The following is an 18521-nucleotide window of genomic DNA, read 5'->3' as shown; positions in this document are numbered from 1 at the left end:
GGACAGAGCCCTTTTACAGTTTTCCAGTCATTTGTAATTTAAGCCAAGCTAACTGGGTGCCAACTGTAGCTTCATATTTACATTAATACGCCCCTGACCAGTAGTACAATCTGAAATGAGGCACAAAAGTTTAGCTAAAAAGCTAAACACCGCTCCACCACTGCTGGCCTCAGCCTACAGTATGTGTTGTTTTTGGTCACAATAGGCGCTTAACTTAAGCTGTATTGAGAAGCTTTAGATTTTGGTTTCACTTCTCCTCCCCTCAGTGCCAGTGTCAACACCGCTGTGGTTCTTAGAAGCTGGCCAGGATTGATGATAATTTGCTCCAAGCATTGCCTCTATTCCGACTGAGAGGATGACAGGCCCACTCAATTGTTGGATGCACTCCTTTGCCACATACTGATCCCCTTCAGCACCTCCACATCAGACCTACGCAGGATTTTTTGCTTCACTTATTTCAATTTTCGGATCCGTTTAAAAACAATATGTCCAGAGATCTTTCAGACAATGTTCTGACCTGCCAACAAAAGGCTCTGCACTTTCTCAACCAAGAGCTATTGCAATATTCCCAAATTGCTTAGTAGTCCTGCCAAACATGGAAAATGGATTGAACTAGTATTGGCAAGAGGTAAAAAGGGATATTAGGTCAATGTTTTACATTAATTGATACACAAGTAAAGACACAAATGGCTATTGAGACTTTTTCTTCACCTCTGTCCTCTATTCCTTTGCGAGCCTGCAGTAGACAGGGGCTTTTTCTGTCTCAGACGGCACATATGCACACTGGCAGTTCTACATAAAACACAGAGTCAAAGAACTGCACACACAGTCACTCTTTACAAACCCTATCTCTCACACATGTTTAGTTAAGCCCTCGGTGGGTCTTAATTGCTGTCTTGTTGTGGATTCTTTTTAGGGCAGTGCTGATTGATTGGGGATCAGGGCCCTAATATGGCTCATTGGGGACAGGCCCTTTGACATAGCTTGGTCCCAGGGGGAGGGTACTGTTTGAAACCAGAGCTCCCACCACAGCCCCCTCCCACAAGCCTGAATACCTCTCTACTAAATGCTGCCCAGGTCAGGGGGCTCCACATACGGGCATGTCAACACACACACGTTGGGACTGTCATGATGTATAGCCAACTTAAACCATTAAAGCAATTTACATCATTAGGTGTAAGTCTGTTTTTACACATCTTACCGCACACGCGAGTTTCATGCACAACTCATTATGAACAAGGCTTTCACACTCAGCCTGGACAGGCCCTACTTCCTGTTTCCTGGTTCCCAGAATCCCCCATGTATGTCTCTTGGTGATCCTGCTGGCAGGTCTGGTCAAGGTCAGGTCTGGTAAGAAAGTTGTGTGTGGGTTTTTTTTTGTGAATCACAGTTTCTCCCTGAGGGTTATGGGGCCTATAAGAAGGTTGTGGGGTTTCCCTGAACTTTGCCCCAAACCTCCCATGAACACACATAACACACACACACTCCTTTAAGAAAAAAAACACATATACATGCAGACAAGTATCCACAGAAAGTGTTCTTTATTTGCCCTTAGCAGTGGTGTTGAGTGTGTAAGAGAAACAGAGGAAGGCACAGTGTATTTCGAGGTATAAAGAGAGGCTTTTGTTTTTAGTTTCTGAAAGCCACGAGCCAGAGGATATTCAACAATTTGTAGAGCTCAACATGATCAATGCAGTTACATGTAACTGTGAGTTTTTCTTAAAGGAAGCTCTGTCAGTTAAAGCTAGTTTATTAATCAGTTTTATAATAATTTGCCCTGGCGCCTACCAAATAGCCTGCATATTGTATGACTAGAACACTGTTGGTGTTAGGATGAAGAAGCACTTTCATCTCTTTTGTTTATAGAAGATTTTACAAGCAAGATAAACATAGGCAACTTTTCCTTTGCCAATTCACTTTAGTGCAAATCTGTGGAGGCTTCTTAGGGAACTTCGTCATTGTATGCTCCAGTGTCAACAGGATTATAAGCTCTGCTGCTTGTTGTTAACCCTTTTGACATATCTATAGCCTCTGTGGAATTGAGCCAGAATAGCCTGAAAGAGAAATGTTAGGTTCAGTATCTCAGGCTGCCAGTAGTCGTTGACAGTAAAATAACTCATACAAAATAGCACATTTTAGATGCCCGTATTCACTCCAATGTTGTGCTCACCAATATTTTTTTTTAAAGGGAAAATCATTTTTATACAAAAATATTAGTTGTCAGTTTAACCTGAATTGGTTCCTTAAGTTCGGCTCTCCTGGTGGACAACGCATCAAATTATGGAGAAGGAAAGCGAGAAAAGGGAGGTGGTTTGTGTTGTAAATGTCATACTTGAATATCATTTGGGGAATTTAGATTAGAGACTAGTACTTCAAGCTTCAACATAAATTGCGTTTCAAGTTTCAAAAGTTTGAAGTACACGGAACCTCAAAGAATGTAACGAGGAGTTTTATAAAAGGTCAAAGGTCTATATGTAACCACTTCACCAGTCTGATATAATGATTACGTAATACTTCTATATTTTGCAGTCATCCCTCCTCTGTACTTATTTTCTCTGGCCTCAATCAATTTAGGGCTGACTCTAGGCAGGAAGTTCTTAACACACAGAAGAGCGGATATTACATAAACAACATACTTGTGGACCATGTTGTAAATATGACGACAACTCTTAAGAGTGTGTGTCAGGCCCTAGTGCCAACTGAATAATGTGCTAGTTAGTCCCCTTTGTTTTAAGAGTGCAGGAGCCTTTACATTATCTTTTATTAGGAGATCTGGAGCCATTTCGTCTCGAGACCTTGCTAAAAAAGCAGGACTATTTAGCGAGGTCCACTATTAAGTCATTCTTTAATGAAGTGTTTTGATTTACCTTACTGCTGTGCCCACAATATCTTTCTTCGACGGTTTAGGCTTCACCAAGCAATTTTTTTTACTTTTCTTCCCCACAATCCTAAGGAACTTCAGACAACATGCCTAACTCTCTGAATTTTTCAGTGTGGGTTTAATGTGTAGGCCGAGAACGCAATAATTGTAGTGATGCATATAGCAGACACAGAGGTTTTCCAGCCAAAAAGAAATACTAACTGGTGTATAAGTCATAAGTAGTCATTATAGTAATTATTGCATTGTATTCTGGTATAATGAGGCAGCTGTCAACGGATTAATTCTTGAATGCAAAGAAAGTAAATCATTTGTCAGAAAGGATTTGTGGCAATTGGACAAAGACATACAAAGCAACTTTACGGCTTAGTTAGTATGTATAAAGTTGGATATCCTTCAAATAGACTTAAGCCCTTTTATGTTTGTTTTCTGTGTCCTACAGACACCTTTGACGGCAGTGTGTGTAAAGAGAGACTATTTATTGGCTCCAACGTGCGACAGTGTTTTCCTTCCCCCTAATACACGCCTTTAGTGACTCTTAATAGCTCACATGAAGGATTATTCCACTTTCCTCAGGAAGCAGCTTGTGTTCAGACGTGTGTCTTCTTGTTCCTCAAGCACCGTCAGTAGCCAGTCAGCCAAAACATGTGTCCTCCTGTCTTTTTTAAGTGTCTGCCTTTGTGTGTTCGGATTGAGATCTGTGATCAAGGCAATAAGCTGTCGTAAATCATGCAGGAAAAAGTATACGTGTGTGTGGGGGGTTACATGCTGTCTAAATCACAGAAGTAGCTTTGCTCTCGGCTATCTCTTTTTCATGTTCTTTTCTTTTGTGCTTTCTTTGCTTTTCCTGTTATTATTATTTCCACACGGATGATTCAGGGAAGCCTGGAGTCAATTTGAGGAATGCTAATAAGAAAAACTAAAGACATGACATTTTTACAGCCAAAAATATGGAACCAAAGCATCAAGTTTGTGAAACTGCTGCAGGGAAGAATATTCTTTTTCTTTTTAAAAACAGATCACAAACCACCATTATACATCTTTGTTATATCAAGTTGGACCTTCCTGGTTAAAGAATGATGGACTTGATCGGTACAAGTTGTTGGGTCTTCATGTTGTTTTTAGGATAAAAACCTTTAAAGTCGTACATACACACACTTCATTGTTAAACAACAGTGAGACTTGATGTCTAGAGCCCCTTACTGTTTCCGGCTTCCTTCTTTTCCTCAATAATCTCTCAATCTCTTTCGTTTTCTCCCTGATTTACCTTTTCTCGCCCTTCTATCGCACATTTTAACTTTCCTTTTCTTGTTTATGTTATGTTTTCCTACCTTCTCTCTCTGTTTGTGTTATTTGTTCTTGGGGATCTCTACTAATACTCAAACAAAACCTTCTCCTCCTCCTCCTCCTCCTCCTCCTCCTCCTCCTCCTCCTCCTCCTCCTCCTCGAATTCACCTCCCCAGTAATGGGTTTCACTTTGTAACCTCTGTGCTCCACGTGTTTGTGTGTGTATGTGTCCGTCTAAACACCGCTGGGTTTATGTTAGGTTTTAGGAGACATATTGCCCTGCTATCCTGCTAATTGACAGGCTGATTGACACCCTGACTCCCAAACATCTCCCCCCACTTGGACCTCTGATACCCTGCAGTCCTCCGGGGAAGTGATGTCACCAGTACAGAAGCATTGTGAGGAGTGAGGGGATTGATGTAGGGTCCTTCCCTGCTTGTCGGATCACCATGTATGCGTTAACCCTGTTATTAAAACTTGTTGGTAGCATTCATAGTCCTGAGAGACTGGGTCTTACAACACCAGCAGCTTTATGTGGGAAGTATTCTGTGGACTCAGAATCCTAAAGATCATCCTTTACATAACATTCAGGAAATGTTTACATGAAAAAGAATTTACATTCTATCTCAGATCAAGAGTATTTCAACCATAGGTAGTTTCATAAAAGCATAGGGAGTTACTGTTTGAATCAACCAGCGCCTGTTGCCTCCTTTATGGGAAAATTCCTCAGACTCAATGCAAGTGATGTAGAAACTATTTATTCTTGAAAATAAATACAAGAAGTGTTTATTTAGCATGAGCAGCGATAGCCACCATGACTGTATGCCATGTTTAGGCTGGTTATGGCTTTGTATATAAAAGTTCAGCACTTCATTAATTTCAGAGAAGCCAATCCTGAGGAGGTCCACCTGCAAAAAAAATCTGAACCTCTTTCTTAGTGTTAAAAACAATGTAGATTGTTTTGGAAACTTAACGTTTTTAAAATTCCTACATGTACGTCTTAAACTGGACTTCCTTCTGAATCACATTTGTATCATCTCACTGGTACCTATGCATCACAACCCAACAAATTCATTTTTTTAAACACAGGTTTTTGCTCTGAACATCTACTAAAAACCATAAAATGATGTTATTTAAAAGAAAAACCTCCCAACCCAATTCCATCCATCGTGTCCTCTCAACATCGTCTCTTATGTCTCTTCTAGTTCACTTCCTCTTTCGATACGCTCTGAATCACTTGGTCCTCCTCTCTGACAGAAGCCTCTGTTGTTGCCGTCAGTGAGTGGCAGTAACACGAGGACCCAGGAGAGCTCGTTCTTTCTTCTTTGTATCCTAATAAAGCGCCCAGTGGCCCTCCCTCGCTGCTCATTCCCAGTGTGGTCACAGGCCACTGGCAGCCACAGACACCAGTCAACCTTTGCTGCTGGTGGCCTTTTTGGCTCCATGTCAGTGAAGAGATCATTAAACTCTGCAGTCACACATGCATTCTAAAACTCTCCTATGATAACTAAGTTACACTGTCACAAGTATAAAGAGTCCAACACGTCAATCGCTGCCCAACATTCATTGTTGGCTGTTCCAAAACATGGTAAATGGTAAATGGACTGCACTTATATAGCACTTTATCCAGTCTTTATGACCCCTCAAAGCGCTTTACATACTACATGTGATCATTCACCCTTTCACACCTCATTCATACAGGGCAGTGCCACTTGCTCTAGGAAGCCAACATTCATACACATGCATACACATTCATACACCGTTGGCCATGCCATCAGGAGCATCTCAGGGTTAAGTATCTTGCCCAAGGATACATCGATATGTTGACTGAATCGGCTGGGATCTAACCAACAACCTTCTGGTTGAAAGAAGACCGCACTCCCTCGCAGCCACAGTCGCACATCAGCATATATTTCACCACTATTGCATCCATCAAACTATAATACTTTTGCAACATTCATGCTTTTCTGACTAATAATTCTGTGTTTCTTTTCGTAGTTTTAAACGGCCAACAATAGGTTTTGTTTTCTCATCTTCTTTCTATGATCTGTGGCAGGAAATGCAGTCCCTCGAGAGCAGCGACCGCACGATCGTCCATTGTTTTCTCCCCCTCAATACTCTCATGTCCATATAATGCTTTCCAGGCCCACAGGTGTCTTTGATTTGTAGTTGGACACTTTCCTTTTAAATACACACAAACATCTAATCCCAACACCATTCACATGTTCACAAACTCTCAGTGCAGCTTCTCTTTGACTCACTGAGCTCAAAAACATATCCATTTAAAAATATTAAACAAATGCCTTATAATAACCTTAAAATGAATCTAATAAGACTGCTAAAGAAGTATACCAGTGGTTTTGCACATGTTAGCCATATATATCAGTCATGTTGGTTTAGAAGTTATGATAAATGAAGCAGTAATTTCCAGGCTTTTCCTCTGACAAGATCTTAATAAGGATTCCTTAAAAACCATAATACAAAATCATATCTTGTAACATTTAGAAATATACAACATAAAAAGTATCGTGCAATAAATGTTACAGTACATTTTACCCAACAACTTTCAGTTTAATAGCTACTACTCGCAACAACACCGGTGTAGTCCTTTTAAAATCACACATGCATATACATGCATATAGGCCTACTTATTTAAGTAATTTAAGGGTGTGTATGTTTTGAAAAGAAAATGCATATAGCACAAGCTGAGGGGGCATCCCCAGTCAGGATCCAGCTGTGGCCCCACGCTGCTGGCAGCTCATCCCCTTTTCACTCGGCACCCTCAGCAGCTCCAGCACTGAAACCCTGACATCTAACATGTCATCAGGATCCTCCCCTCGCCTCCTTACCCTCAAAATCTCATCCTTTGTAAACCCCCTCCAACACATAGCGTTGAGTTTCACATCCCCTCTACTCCAAAAATCAACACAAATCTGTCATCCCAGCCAACAGCTCCTTGATGAGAAATACCCAAGTTTACATGCAGAAGGCCTAAAGACTTGTTCCATAATCAAAACATGAAGCAAAGTATATACCTAACAATGCAGTCATTTTATTGTGGAATAAGCATGTGCTAAAGATTTTTTGTTTTTTATTTATACTTTATATAGTTATATAGTTATAAATAGTTACGGGTTCATGTATACTTTTCTGTTGGTGCCTTGCTGATATATTTCAATACATATCTAGTAACACCCACAGTGATAGGAAACATAGATGTATATTATTTATGTATGTACGTCGATGTGAGCAGTTTATCCATGTTATATTACTTCCCATTCTTCCTTTTATTTAAATAATCAAATCAGGAAGACTTGAGTTCATAATTCCACTTTAAACAATGTTTAATTACTCTGCTGGCTTGCTAGCTCACATCTTTCCAACCCAGCAGGCATTGAAAGGGAGCTGCAGTCTGTCTTTCACCACTCTGGCACCACCCAGGTGTGAATATATGCAACCATATGGATGTGAATCAGTGTGGTGCTGGAAAAAGAGCATGGCTTCTAAGCAAGCGCTTCCATGAATAAATAATGAGGTTGGAACATTTTTAATTTTACAATGGCTCAATGTCCTCAATACCTTGTTTAGGTTCTGTGGTGAGGCTCGCCTTTCTGTTTAGATCTGGGTTATATATTGAGTCTTGGAGAGAAAAGCCTCTCCTTGTAATTACCTACAGTATTATAAAACATTACACAGAGGGCCCGTGGCGTTGGTGTGTAAAATAAAAGGCCTGAACAGCCATCCACTGTTTACACAAATAGCAACCGCACTTGGCTCTCCCTGCCTGGGATAGCTTACACACACACACACTGACACACAAACACAGAAAAACAAATGGATACACAAGGGCTCAAAATACAAAGGAAAGATTTTTGGAAATACCTCAAATGTCCCACTGCGATTACGGTGTTGTAAATCTGTCTTTCTTACCCATTCCTCTCTTTAGATATAACTAGTTCCTGCTGCACTGGACAGGATACAGACACTTTTATATGCCTCTTAGACACGGCTTTCAATCCAAATCGCCTTGAATGAAAGAATTTAAAATATAGAAAGCAGTGCAGAGGGATTTTGGATTTGGGCTGAGCTGGTACTGTTGAGGCTGCTCTGACTGGCCAGAGTTGTAATTTGCCTGCGGGGATCCGGCTGCATTGTGGCGGATTGTCTGCTCTCCCTTGTCATTTACTTGTCTGTGTGTGGCTTGATGTTAGTGAGGATGTGTGTGTCCACCATCCTCTGTGACGCACAACCAAACTAACCTCTCTGCTGCCTGGACACACTCCAACCTCACTTTGGATCCTTGAGTGTTTTTTCTCTCATGCTCTAAACTGTATTTCCATATTCTGGTTCTGATTCTGGTTCTGATAAAGAAGGACAGCTCTGTCCTGGGGAGTCCTCTGGACACTGTTGGAGAGGTGGGAGACAGGAGAATGGCAGCTTGTCCTCCCTGCTGGACAATGTGTCCCATTCCCCCCAGGACACCCTGTCTGCACTGTGCAGCTCCTTCAGCGACAGGCTGCTGCACAGAGAAATACCACAGGTCTTTCCTTTTAGTTAGGAAGGACGAACTTCTGCAATAAATCTGTAAATACACTTCCACCTTTAAGGCTATTATCTGGCTGCTATCTACAATTTTAAACATGCTACACTTAAATTGTTAACTATGTTATTTTTATCTTTACTTTTTTTGGCCCTTTTAACCGCTCTAACAATGTAGATTTCCCATCTATGGGACAAATAAAGGTATTCTGATTCTGATAACATTCAGAACAGTTAAATCCCAATCAATCATCAATTACTCAAGGATTCAACCCATTTCCAGAATGGCAGCTTTTTATTACCAGGCTCTCCTCTTACAGCTTTAGTGCCAGACGTGATTTTCACATAAACAGATGGAACTCTTTGCCAAAGGAAAATATCTGAAGATATAGCCATTTGTGAGTTTGTGGATGATGAAGGGGCGCTAAGTTCCTGTCTGCAGGAACACCGCAACATGAACTCATTATTACTGATTCCCAAATTTTAGTAGGAAATTACATATTTCATGGATGAAATCGGCTATAACCTGTATTATTACGTCTTAAATGTAATGTTACCATATCTCCCTGGAATCTGCAGTATGCGGACCAAAGGCACTATTGTGTGTGTGTGTGTGTGTGTGTGTGTGTGTGTGTGTGTGTGTGTGTGTGTGTGTGTGTGTGTGTGTGTGTGTGTGTGTGTGTGTGTGTGTGTGTGTGTGTGTGTGTGTGTGTGTGTGTGTGTGTGTGTGTGTGTGTGTGTGTGTGTGTGTGTGTGTGTGTGTGTGTGTGTGTGTGTGTGTGTGTGTGTGTGTGTGTGTGTGTGTGTGTGTGTGTGTGTGTGTGTGTGTGTGTGTGTGTGTGTGTGTGTGTGTGTGTGTGTGTGTGTGTGTGTGTGTGTGTGTGTGTGGAAAACCCATTTAGATCTGTACAGACGGGGGGCAGAGGGAGAGAGCTGACCTTGGCCTTTCAGTCACTTAACACTCCTCAGAGAGAGGGAACCTAGTGACCCCAGACTCACACCAAACTGAACACACTCTTGGCATTACCAAGGTTCTGTTTTATGAGTGTGTGCACAAAAGGATGTTTGTTCATGTTTGCGTGCATATGCATCCATGTATGTCACCTTGTTTCAGTTGCATCTTTAAAGCTTTACATCTATAAAACTCTTTAAGTGCTGTTTTTAGTTTGTGGCGTAATTAGTGTAATTTGCACGCTGTTACATCCCTCGTAAACTTACCTGACTCTTGTCAACAAACGAAGTCTTACATGGTGGGATCATAATGCAGAATCAAGCCTATGATGCTCTACTTCACAGCTAAACACAAAGTAAAAAGAAGAGATGTTTTCGCAAAATGGGATCATTTAGAAAATTATTGTCTAAATGAAGTAAGGCGAATATTGTTCACTTAATTTTAGGTAGCTAAACAAAGTTGTAAATCATTGTATTAATATTGAAAAGTAATACCCAAAGAGTGCAAGTATATGGTGAATATTTTTGGTAGCATTACGCTGAAGACAGCTAACATCCACTTTATATATAAATGTATTACGTTTCTCCCAAAATGTCACGGCCTGATCAGTAACAAATGGAGTGCTTCTGTTTTCCATTAATGCAGCAGTAGGCTAGTGTTACACATGAGGATGTACTTCTAATCAGCCAATAGCTACAATATGGTTCTCTTGTGCCTGGTTTTTGTGTGAGTGTGTGCAGTGGCATCATGCACTCCCTTGTATATTGTGGTTATGCCTGGATTTAAAGTCTCCATATGGCACAATTTAAATCGATAGTTACGTATGTAACAACGGTTCTATGAATACTGGATGACCGCCAGAGGCGGTGCTTTAGCACTGGATATCTTCTGTCTCGCGCATGCGCAGGTCGAATATTTATATCAACAAAGTCACGTGTGACCTCGTATGACCCCGGAAGGCATAAGTTCCGGTGCCGTCAACGAGTTCAGTCCTATGGAATCTTCTCGCAGAGACACGAAATTCCGAGTGACCAAGAACTCTGGCGGTCATCCAGTATTCATAGTCCCGTAGTTACATACGTAACTATCGTTCTATTTCATCCTTACTGACCGCCAGAGGCGGTACTTTAGCACTGGATGACCTATACCAATAGAGTCACGAGGAAGTCTGAATACTCACCCTATAAGGATGGCCTAGGTGGACTCTGCAGGAGGACCACACCCAGCGGGTAAGGGGCGGCAACATTCACGCTGTAGTATCTGGCGAATGTGCTCGGAGATGCCCATGTGGCCGCAGCACATATGTCCTCCAGGGGCACACCTCTCAAGGTCGCCCATGACGTGGAGACACTCCTGGTAGAGTGGCACTTTACTCTGGGTGGCAAGGGACGGTCATTCGCCCTGTATGCCTGGGAAATGACGTCCACGATCCAGTGGGACAAGCGCTGTTTTGAGAGCGCACGGCCCCTTCTAGGACCACCATAACACAGAAAGAGCTGTTCAGACTGACGCATGCATGCGGTAGTCTGGACATAAGCTCTAAGGGCCCGCACAGGGCATAGGAGTCTTGATCTCTCTTCCCCCTCTCCTGATGGGGGGTCAAACCGTGCCAGCTGGATAGGCCGATTAAAATGAGAGCGTGCCAGCACCTTAGGGAGGAACGCTGTGTTCGGCCATAAGGTGACACCTGAGCCATCTGAGTTCCACCTCAGACACGAGCTGTTCACGGACAAGGCCTGAAGCTCGCTTACACGCTTTGCTGAGGTGATGGCAAGAAGGAAAGCAGCCACCTCGGTTCTGCCTGTAACAAGGGTTCAAAGGGAGGCGAGCATAGGGCATTCAGCACCAAGGGCAGATCCCATGTAGGGGCCCTTGGGATGTTCGGGGGGCAAAGTCTCAGTGCTCCCCTTAAAAAGAGGGATACCAGCCTATGGCTCCCCACTGTGCTGTTGTCAACCCTTGCATGTTGAGCTGATATAGCAGCCACATACACCCTGACGGTAGCGGGACACCGGCCGTCATCCAGGAGGGACTGCAGTAACTCAAGGGTAGTAGGCACCGAGCAATGTACTGGGTCCTCATTTCGCCCTTGGCACCAGTCAGAGAACAGTTTCCACCATTGAGAATAGTCCTCCTGACAGGCTCTATGCAGTCGCTCAGCAGTGGGTCGGGCCCTCTAGTGGCCAGACCCACAGCTGGAGGCGGCAGGGGTCGGGGTGCCATATCCGACCCTCCAGCCGAGACGAGAGGTCCTTCCTGTTGGGGAGACGCCAAGGTGTCCCGCAACAGAGTCTGTGCAGCAGGGAGAACCAAGTCCTGGCTGGCCAGAAGGGGGCCACCAGAAGAAGCCTGTGGCCCTGATGAAGCACTCTGAGGAGTGTTGGTAGGATCAGAGGGAGGGGTGGATAGGCATAGAGAAGACACCCTGGCCATGAATGAGCAAGGGCGTCCTGACCCAAAGGGCTGGTTTTCTCCATCAAGGAGAACCACAGGAGGCAGTGGGTCGACATCTTCGAGGCAAAGAGATCTACCTCTGCCCTGCCGAAGAGACCCCAGATGTTGGCCACCACCTCTGGATGAAGCCGCCACTCCCCTGGTGGAGGCTTGTGACGGGAGAGGGAGTCTGCGACTTCGTTCTGCTCTCCGGGCAGATACATTGACCGTAGGCTGGCCAGGCCAGGAGCTGCGCAGGTCAGGAGAGTCTGGGACACTTCTTGCAAGCGTGCAGATTTGGTGCCCCCTTGGTGGTTTATATGATACACCGTTGGAGTGTTGTCCGAGCGGACAAGCACATGCCTCCCCCTCAGGTATGGCAGGAAGTGCCTGAGTGCTAGGTGCACAGCTCGTAGCTCTTGCACATTGATATGTTCTGTGCCGTCCAGAGCAGACCACTGCTGTGGCAAAACAAGCTGTCCTGTTTTGCACCACACCCCATCCCCAGAGGCTGGCATCCGTCGTAACGGTCTCTCTGCGGAAAGGGATGGAGCCCATGGCCACGCCCCTCAACATATACGACCTCTCCCTCCATGGGGATAGAGTGGAGAGGCACTGTTGTGACACCCTGATTGTTCTGTGCCTGTGCAACTTAGGGTCTAAGTGGAGGCCGTTCAGCCATCTCTGCAGGGGGCGCAGTGACAACAAGCCCAAGGGAATGACAGTTGAGGCAGCTGTCAGCATGCCCAAGAGGCGGAGAAACAGGATATATGCCAGAGACCTGCCCCTTTTGAAGAGGGGAAGAAGCTGGAGGATGTCGTCCAGGCGCTGAGCAGATGGACAGGCCCGCATAGTGACTGTGTCCAGAGCCACCCCAATGAAGGTTAGGCTCTGAGAGGGGTTCAGACAACTCTTCTCCATGTTCACCCTGAGGCCTAGCCGGGCGACATGAGAGAGAAGGAGAGCCGTGTCCTGGGTCGACTGCAACCGGGATGGTGCACAGATTAGCCAGTCGTCTAAGTATCTTAGAATCTTCATACCCTGAGACTGCAGGGGTGAGAGGGCTACCGCAACACACCTGGTGAACACCCTTGGGGAGAGGGAGAGTCCGAATGGGAGCACCCTGAACTGGAAATGACGGCCTGTGATGAGGCACAATAGGCACATGAAAATAAGCGTCCTTTAAATCGACGGACGTGAACCATTCCCCCCTGGCAACGGTACGAAGAACGTCCGCTGTGCTCAGCATATGGAAAGGTAAGATCTTTAGGAACTTGTTTAGTCCCCTCAGATCGAGGATTGGGCGAAGTCCACCTCCTTTCTTCCTTACCAGGAAGTAGATCAAGTAGAAGCCCCCGGGCTATGAGATGGGGTCCACAGGCTCGATTGCACCCTTGGCAAGGAGGATTGACAGCTCCTGGTTTAGGACGATTTCTTTTGCCGGGTCGCTTATGGTGGTCATTTTGACCCGGTTGAAGGCTGGGGGCCAGCGTCGGAACTGAAGCTTGTACCCCTGGTTTAAGGTGGAAACCACCCAGGGGTGTGAAGCTTGAGCTACCCAGTAGTTGCGATCTCACCGGCTGACGTGCAGGAGCGTCCGCTCTTTACCGGTCCGGAGCTCCTAGGGTCCGAGCGGTGAACACCGCGGTCCCCTCCCTTGGGAGGGCGGACAGCTAGCTCGTCGCAGCATTTGGAGGGCGAGCGTTTTTCTAGCCCGCAGCTCCGATCGAGACGATCACAAGGCTACAGGTAGCGATGAGCTAGAATCTTAATTTTCAGTAAGCTAGCTTGGCTTCTACTCATAAAGTAGTAACCTGTGCAGCGAGAAGATGAAAAAGGACTGAACTCGTTGACGGCACCGGAACTTATGCCTTCCGGGGTCATACGAGGTCACACGTGACTTTGTTGATAAAAATAGTGTGTGTGTGTGTGTGTGTGTGTGTGTGTGTGTGTGTGTGTGTGTGTGTGTGTGTGTGTGTGTGTGTGTGTGTGTGTGTGTGTGTGTGTGTGTGTGTGTGTGTGTGTGTGTGTGTGTGTGTGTGTGTGTGTGTGTGTGTGTGTGTGTGTGTGTGTGTGTGTGTGTGTGTGTGTGTGTGTGTGTGTGTGTGTGTGTGTGTGTGTGTGTGTGTGTGTGTGTGTGTGTGTGTGTGTGTGTGTGTGTGTGTGTGTGTGTGTGTGTGTGTGTGGAAAACCCATTTAGATCTGTACAGACGGGGGGCAGAGGGAGAGAGCTGACCTTGGCCTTTCAGTCACTTAACACTCCTTAACACTCCTGTGAAAAGGACCAGGGTATTTATGGAATAAAAGAGGTGAGAGATCAAAGGCAAGATCTAAGATTGACATGTAGACATTTTAAAATCGACGGAAAAAATGATAAAGTAAAAGTCGTGAAAACATGATCATCAACTCCCACACCATCTCTCTCTTTCTTTCTCACTCTCAGTGTGTTTCAAATTAGGGCTCAATGACATCCCTCTGCCATCAACAAGAATAAAGTCAACAAGCCAAATAATAATTCCTAATGCGAGTTACATCTGTGCTGTGAATCGGGGGTGTGTTTGTTGGTTTAAATTCCTGCCTTTGACATGAATGTGAATTGTCTTTAGCAAAGGGAGATCTCCTTCTTGGTTTAGGACCAGCAATGAGAATCAGCCTTTTCCTTTCACTGAAGTGCAACTAGTGGTTTGCATGCATTATTCAAACATATAGTGCCCTCTTGTGGGATGTCTATGCACATTTAGAGTCTTTCTGCTTCACAAATCCACTTGCTTCACAAACTGTATGTATTTTAACTGTTGTGATATCTCTTAACCTCTTCTCTTTAACATCTACATGCTACCACTGGCTCAGATAATGAAGAACAACAAAATAAGTTACCATAGCTATGCAGATGACACACAAATGTACGTAACAATTTCACCAGGAGACTATGCTCCAATTCAAACACTGAGTAAGTGCATTGAACAAATCAATGACTGGATGTGTCAGAACTTTCTCCAATTAAACAAAGATAAAACTGAGGTAATGGTTTTTGGAGCCAAGGCAGAACGTTTAAAAGTTAGCGCTGAGCCTCAGTCTGCAATGTTCAAACCAACCGATAAAGCCAGGAATCTAGGTGTAGTCATGGACTCTGACCTGAGTTTCAACAGTCACATTAAAACAGTTACTAAATCAGCCTACTATCACCTAAAGAATATATCTAGGATTAAAAGACTAATGTCACAGCAGGATTTGGAAAAACTTGTCCATGCCTTTATCTTCAGTAGACTCGACTACTGCAATGGTGTCTTCACAGGTCTCACTAACAAATCTATTAGAAAGCTGCAGCTGATTCAGAACGCCGCTGCTCGAGTCCTCACTGACACTAAGAAAGTGGATCACATCACTCCTGTTCTGAAGTCTTTACACTGGCTTCCTGTGTGTCAAAGAATAGATTTCAAAATATTGCTGCTGGTTTATAAAGCACTGAATGGTTTAGGCCCAAAATACATTTCTGACCTACTGCTAATTTATGAACCATCCAGATCTCTCAGGTCTTCAGGGACTGGTCAGCTTTCTGTCCCCAGAGTCAGAACTAAACATGGTAAAGCAGCGTTCAGTTATTATGCTCCAAATATCTGGAACAAACTCCCAGAAACCTGCAGGTCCGCTGAAACTCTGACTACTTTTAAATCCAGGCTGAAGACTTTTCTTTTTGTCGCTGCTTTTAATTGAACTTTTCATATCTTAAACTGCACTGTAACTTTTATCCATGTACTTTTTCTAAACGTAATTAAACTCCATGACATTTATGAGAGGGACTGCTCGAAAGCAGAGATATTTGGAATATCTGGCATTGACGGATGAAAAATAGTGTTTTGGTAACACGGAGTGTTTTGGTAACACTTTAAAGACTTTGTTATGGAAGCAAAGCAGGGGAGGGGGTGTGTACAGCCTCCTGAGGGTTCGATTGTGGATGTCATGCGAGCAAAATATGGTGAAGAAAGTCTGTCTAAATTAAATCATATTTTAGACTGCACTGTAACTTTTATCCATGTATTTTTCCTTAATGTTTATTTTATTAGCACTGTAACTTTTATCCATGTACTTTTTCTTGTAATGTTTAATTGAACTATTCATATTTTAGACTGCACTGTAACTTTTATCCATGTATTTTTCCTTAATGTTTATTTTATTAGCTTTTCTTTTTTAATGCTTAATGTCTTTCATTTCTTTTTTGTAAAGCACTTTGAATTACCCTGCGTCGAAAAGTGCTATATAAATAAACTTGCCTTGCCTTGCCTTAACAATATTTACATTGTCTTATTTCTCTTTTCTGAATTTCTCAGGGATGATTTTGATGAAGAGGGATTCTGCCAGCCGTACAGAGGGATAGCCTGTGCCCGCTTTATAGGTAACCGCAGTATCTTCGTCGACTCGTTGCAGATGCAGGGAGAGATCGAGACACAGATCACAGGTGAGAAACAGCCGCCTTATAAAGTCGGTTTAACTAACTTAACAGCAAATAACATCTATTTTCCTTACATTTTCTTCCTCAACACTTTTTGTCTTAGTGCAACTTCAGACTAAATGTGCTTTTTCTGAAGTTTCACTCAAATAATCACAGCGGTTTCAAACACAACTTGGTCACATTAACATAAGACTCAAACATTCATTATAGATTGTATATTTAAAGACAATCTCTTACATATATGCTGCAAGATTAGCAAAGCATTTTTAAAGAACAAACTAGTTGTTCCTTCTCAGGCATTTTGTGTCTGACAGGAAAAAGTGACAGCCAGCTTTCATTGGGCCAGGTTCACTGGGTCAACCGTCATTTAGCAGTTGTGTCTTGACTAGTAGTCAAATTCTGCTCACAAACAGTATGTTTACCTTGTACGTTACCTTATTAAAGCTGCCTCCTTGGCAGACACTAAATCAATGAAAACCATCTGCGATTTAAGACTGTTTAGAAGGTAACCTATATTAATCCTGTATGCTGTAGGAGAAAACAGGACGTCACCTTGGAGTTCAAAGGAAGTTCAGCCAGGTCAGGCTCTGTCTGGAGCCCAAATGTTTCACGAACTAAAAATTCCTATCTGTATTTTTGTTTTGTGTGTTTGTGTGCACAGAGGTCAGTTTTATTTGTGCGTTATTGATTACATCCATACAGCTGCATCTAATAAGAGTAGAGTAACATTGTTAATCAAACCCATAACATCCAAATGATGTAGCTATTTACCATCTTAAATATATTATAATATATAATGATCTTCATTTTTTTTTTCTAGCAGCATGTGCTGTAGTGTGGATAACATCCGACTTTAGTTGTATACTTTTTAATCGCATGTCTTCTCCTTCAACCCCCACGGTGCTGCTTTACTGATAATCACAACCACAGGGAAGAAGATGTTTGCAATAACCATACAGTATGACTATGAATCATACATTTACTGCTGCAGCTTTTATTGTCAGTCTTCCCCTTTGATCATTCATGTGTTTAGGTGCTCAAGAGAGTCTTTTTTGTGTCTTTTGATTGATGTAGGAAAGAATCAATGAAAGTATTTGTAAAATGAATGATATGTATGTTTTGAATTGTGAGTTACGGACTTATAATTGTGTGTTTAAAAGAAGTATGTGAGTGCTTTAGTTCTATTCTGTAACCAACCCTCCTCCCCTCTTTACAGCGGCCTTCACCATGATCGGGACGTCCAACCATTTGTCTGATCGTTGCTCTCTGTTTGCTATCCCGTCTCTTTGTCACTTTGCCTTCCCGACGTGCGACCGCAGCACTGGAACGGAGAAACCTCGGGACCTTTGTAAAGACGAGTGTGAGATCCTGGAGAACGACTTGTGTAAGACAGAGTACATTATCGCCCGCTCTAACCCCATCATCCTGAAGAGACTGAAGCTCCCTAACTGTGAGGACCTGGCGGCCTTCGACAGCCCAGAGGCCGGAAACTGTCTGAGGATCGGCATCCCAATGGCCGAGCCCATAAACAAGAGTAAGACATGTTCAAATTTTAATTATTTCATTTAGTCGTTTATTTGAATTAGGACAGCGCACATTGATGAACACTTTAAAACAAAAATAAATGCTTACAAGTGTAAATGAGCCGGAATTTAGCTTTGAGCTCATTTCCATCCGTAGTCCCGTCACATACAACATATAAGAACATGACATTTATATACATAGCAAAAATAAATACATGATATGTAGGAAGAGCATGAGCAGCATACAAGCATTTACCACATTGCAGTACAATGTAGCAGCTACGACATATAAAGTGCAAGATAAGATAAAAATGCTAGGTAAAGTGCAAGAGGAGATACCCCTGTATAAAAGTGCATTTAGCGATGATTACACGTCTGTTAGTTGCTCAACCATTCTTTAAGTTGTCCTTTAAAACTATTGAGAGTGGGACAATCCCGTATCTCAGTTGGGAGGCTATT

General features: G+C 43.3%; 1 protein-coding gene across 1 annotated transcript in view; it reads left to right on the top strand.

Moving 5' to 3' along the window:
• ror1 (receptor tyrosine kinase-like orphan receptor 1) overlaps positions 1 to 18521 on the top strand; it is a 127019-nt gene that overhangs the window by 98647 nt on the left and 9851 nt on the right. The window contains exons 5-6 of the mRNA XM_034080324.1: positions 16418 to 16545; positions 17756 to 18073. Of these exons, the coding sequence (XP_033936215.1) occupies positions 16418 to 16545; positions 17756 to 18073 (446 nt within the window). The remainder of the gene's footprint in view (positions 1 to 16417; positions 16546 to 17755; positions 18074 to 18521) is intronic.

The sequence above is a fragment of the Pseudochaenichthys georgianus genome, chromosome 4 (genome assembly GCF_902827115.2).
Source record: "Pseudochaenichthys georgianus chromosome 4, fPseGeo1.2, whole genome shotgun sequence".
NCBI classification, from domain to species: Eukaryota; Metazoa; Chordata; class Actinopteri; order Perciformes; family Channichthyidae; genus Pseudochaenichthys; species Pseudochaenichthys georgianus.
The sequence above is the reverse complement of the archived record's forward strand: the minus strand, read 5'-3'. Positions and strand labels throughout refer to the sequence as shown.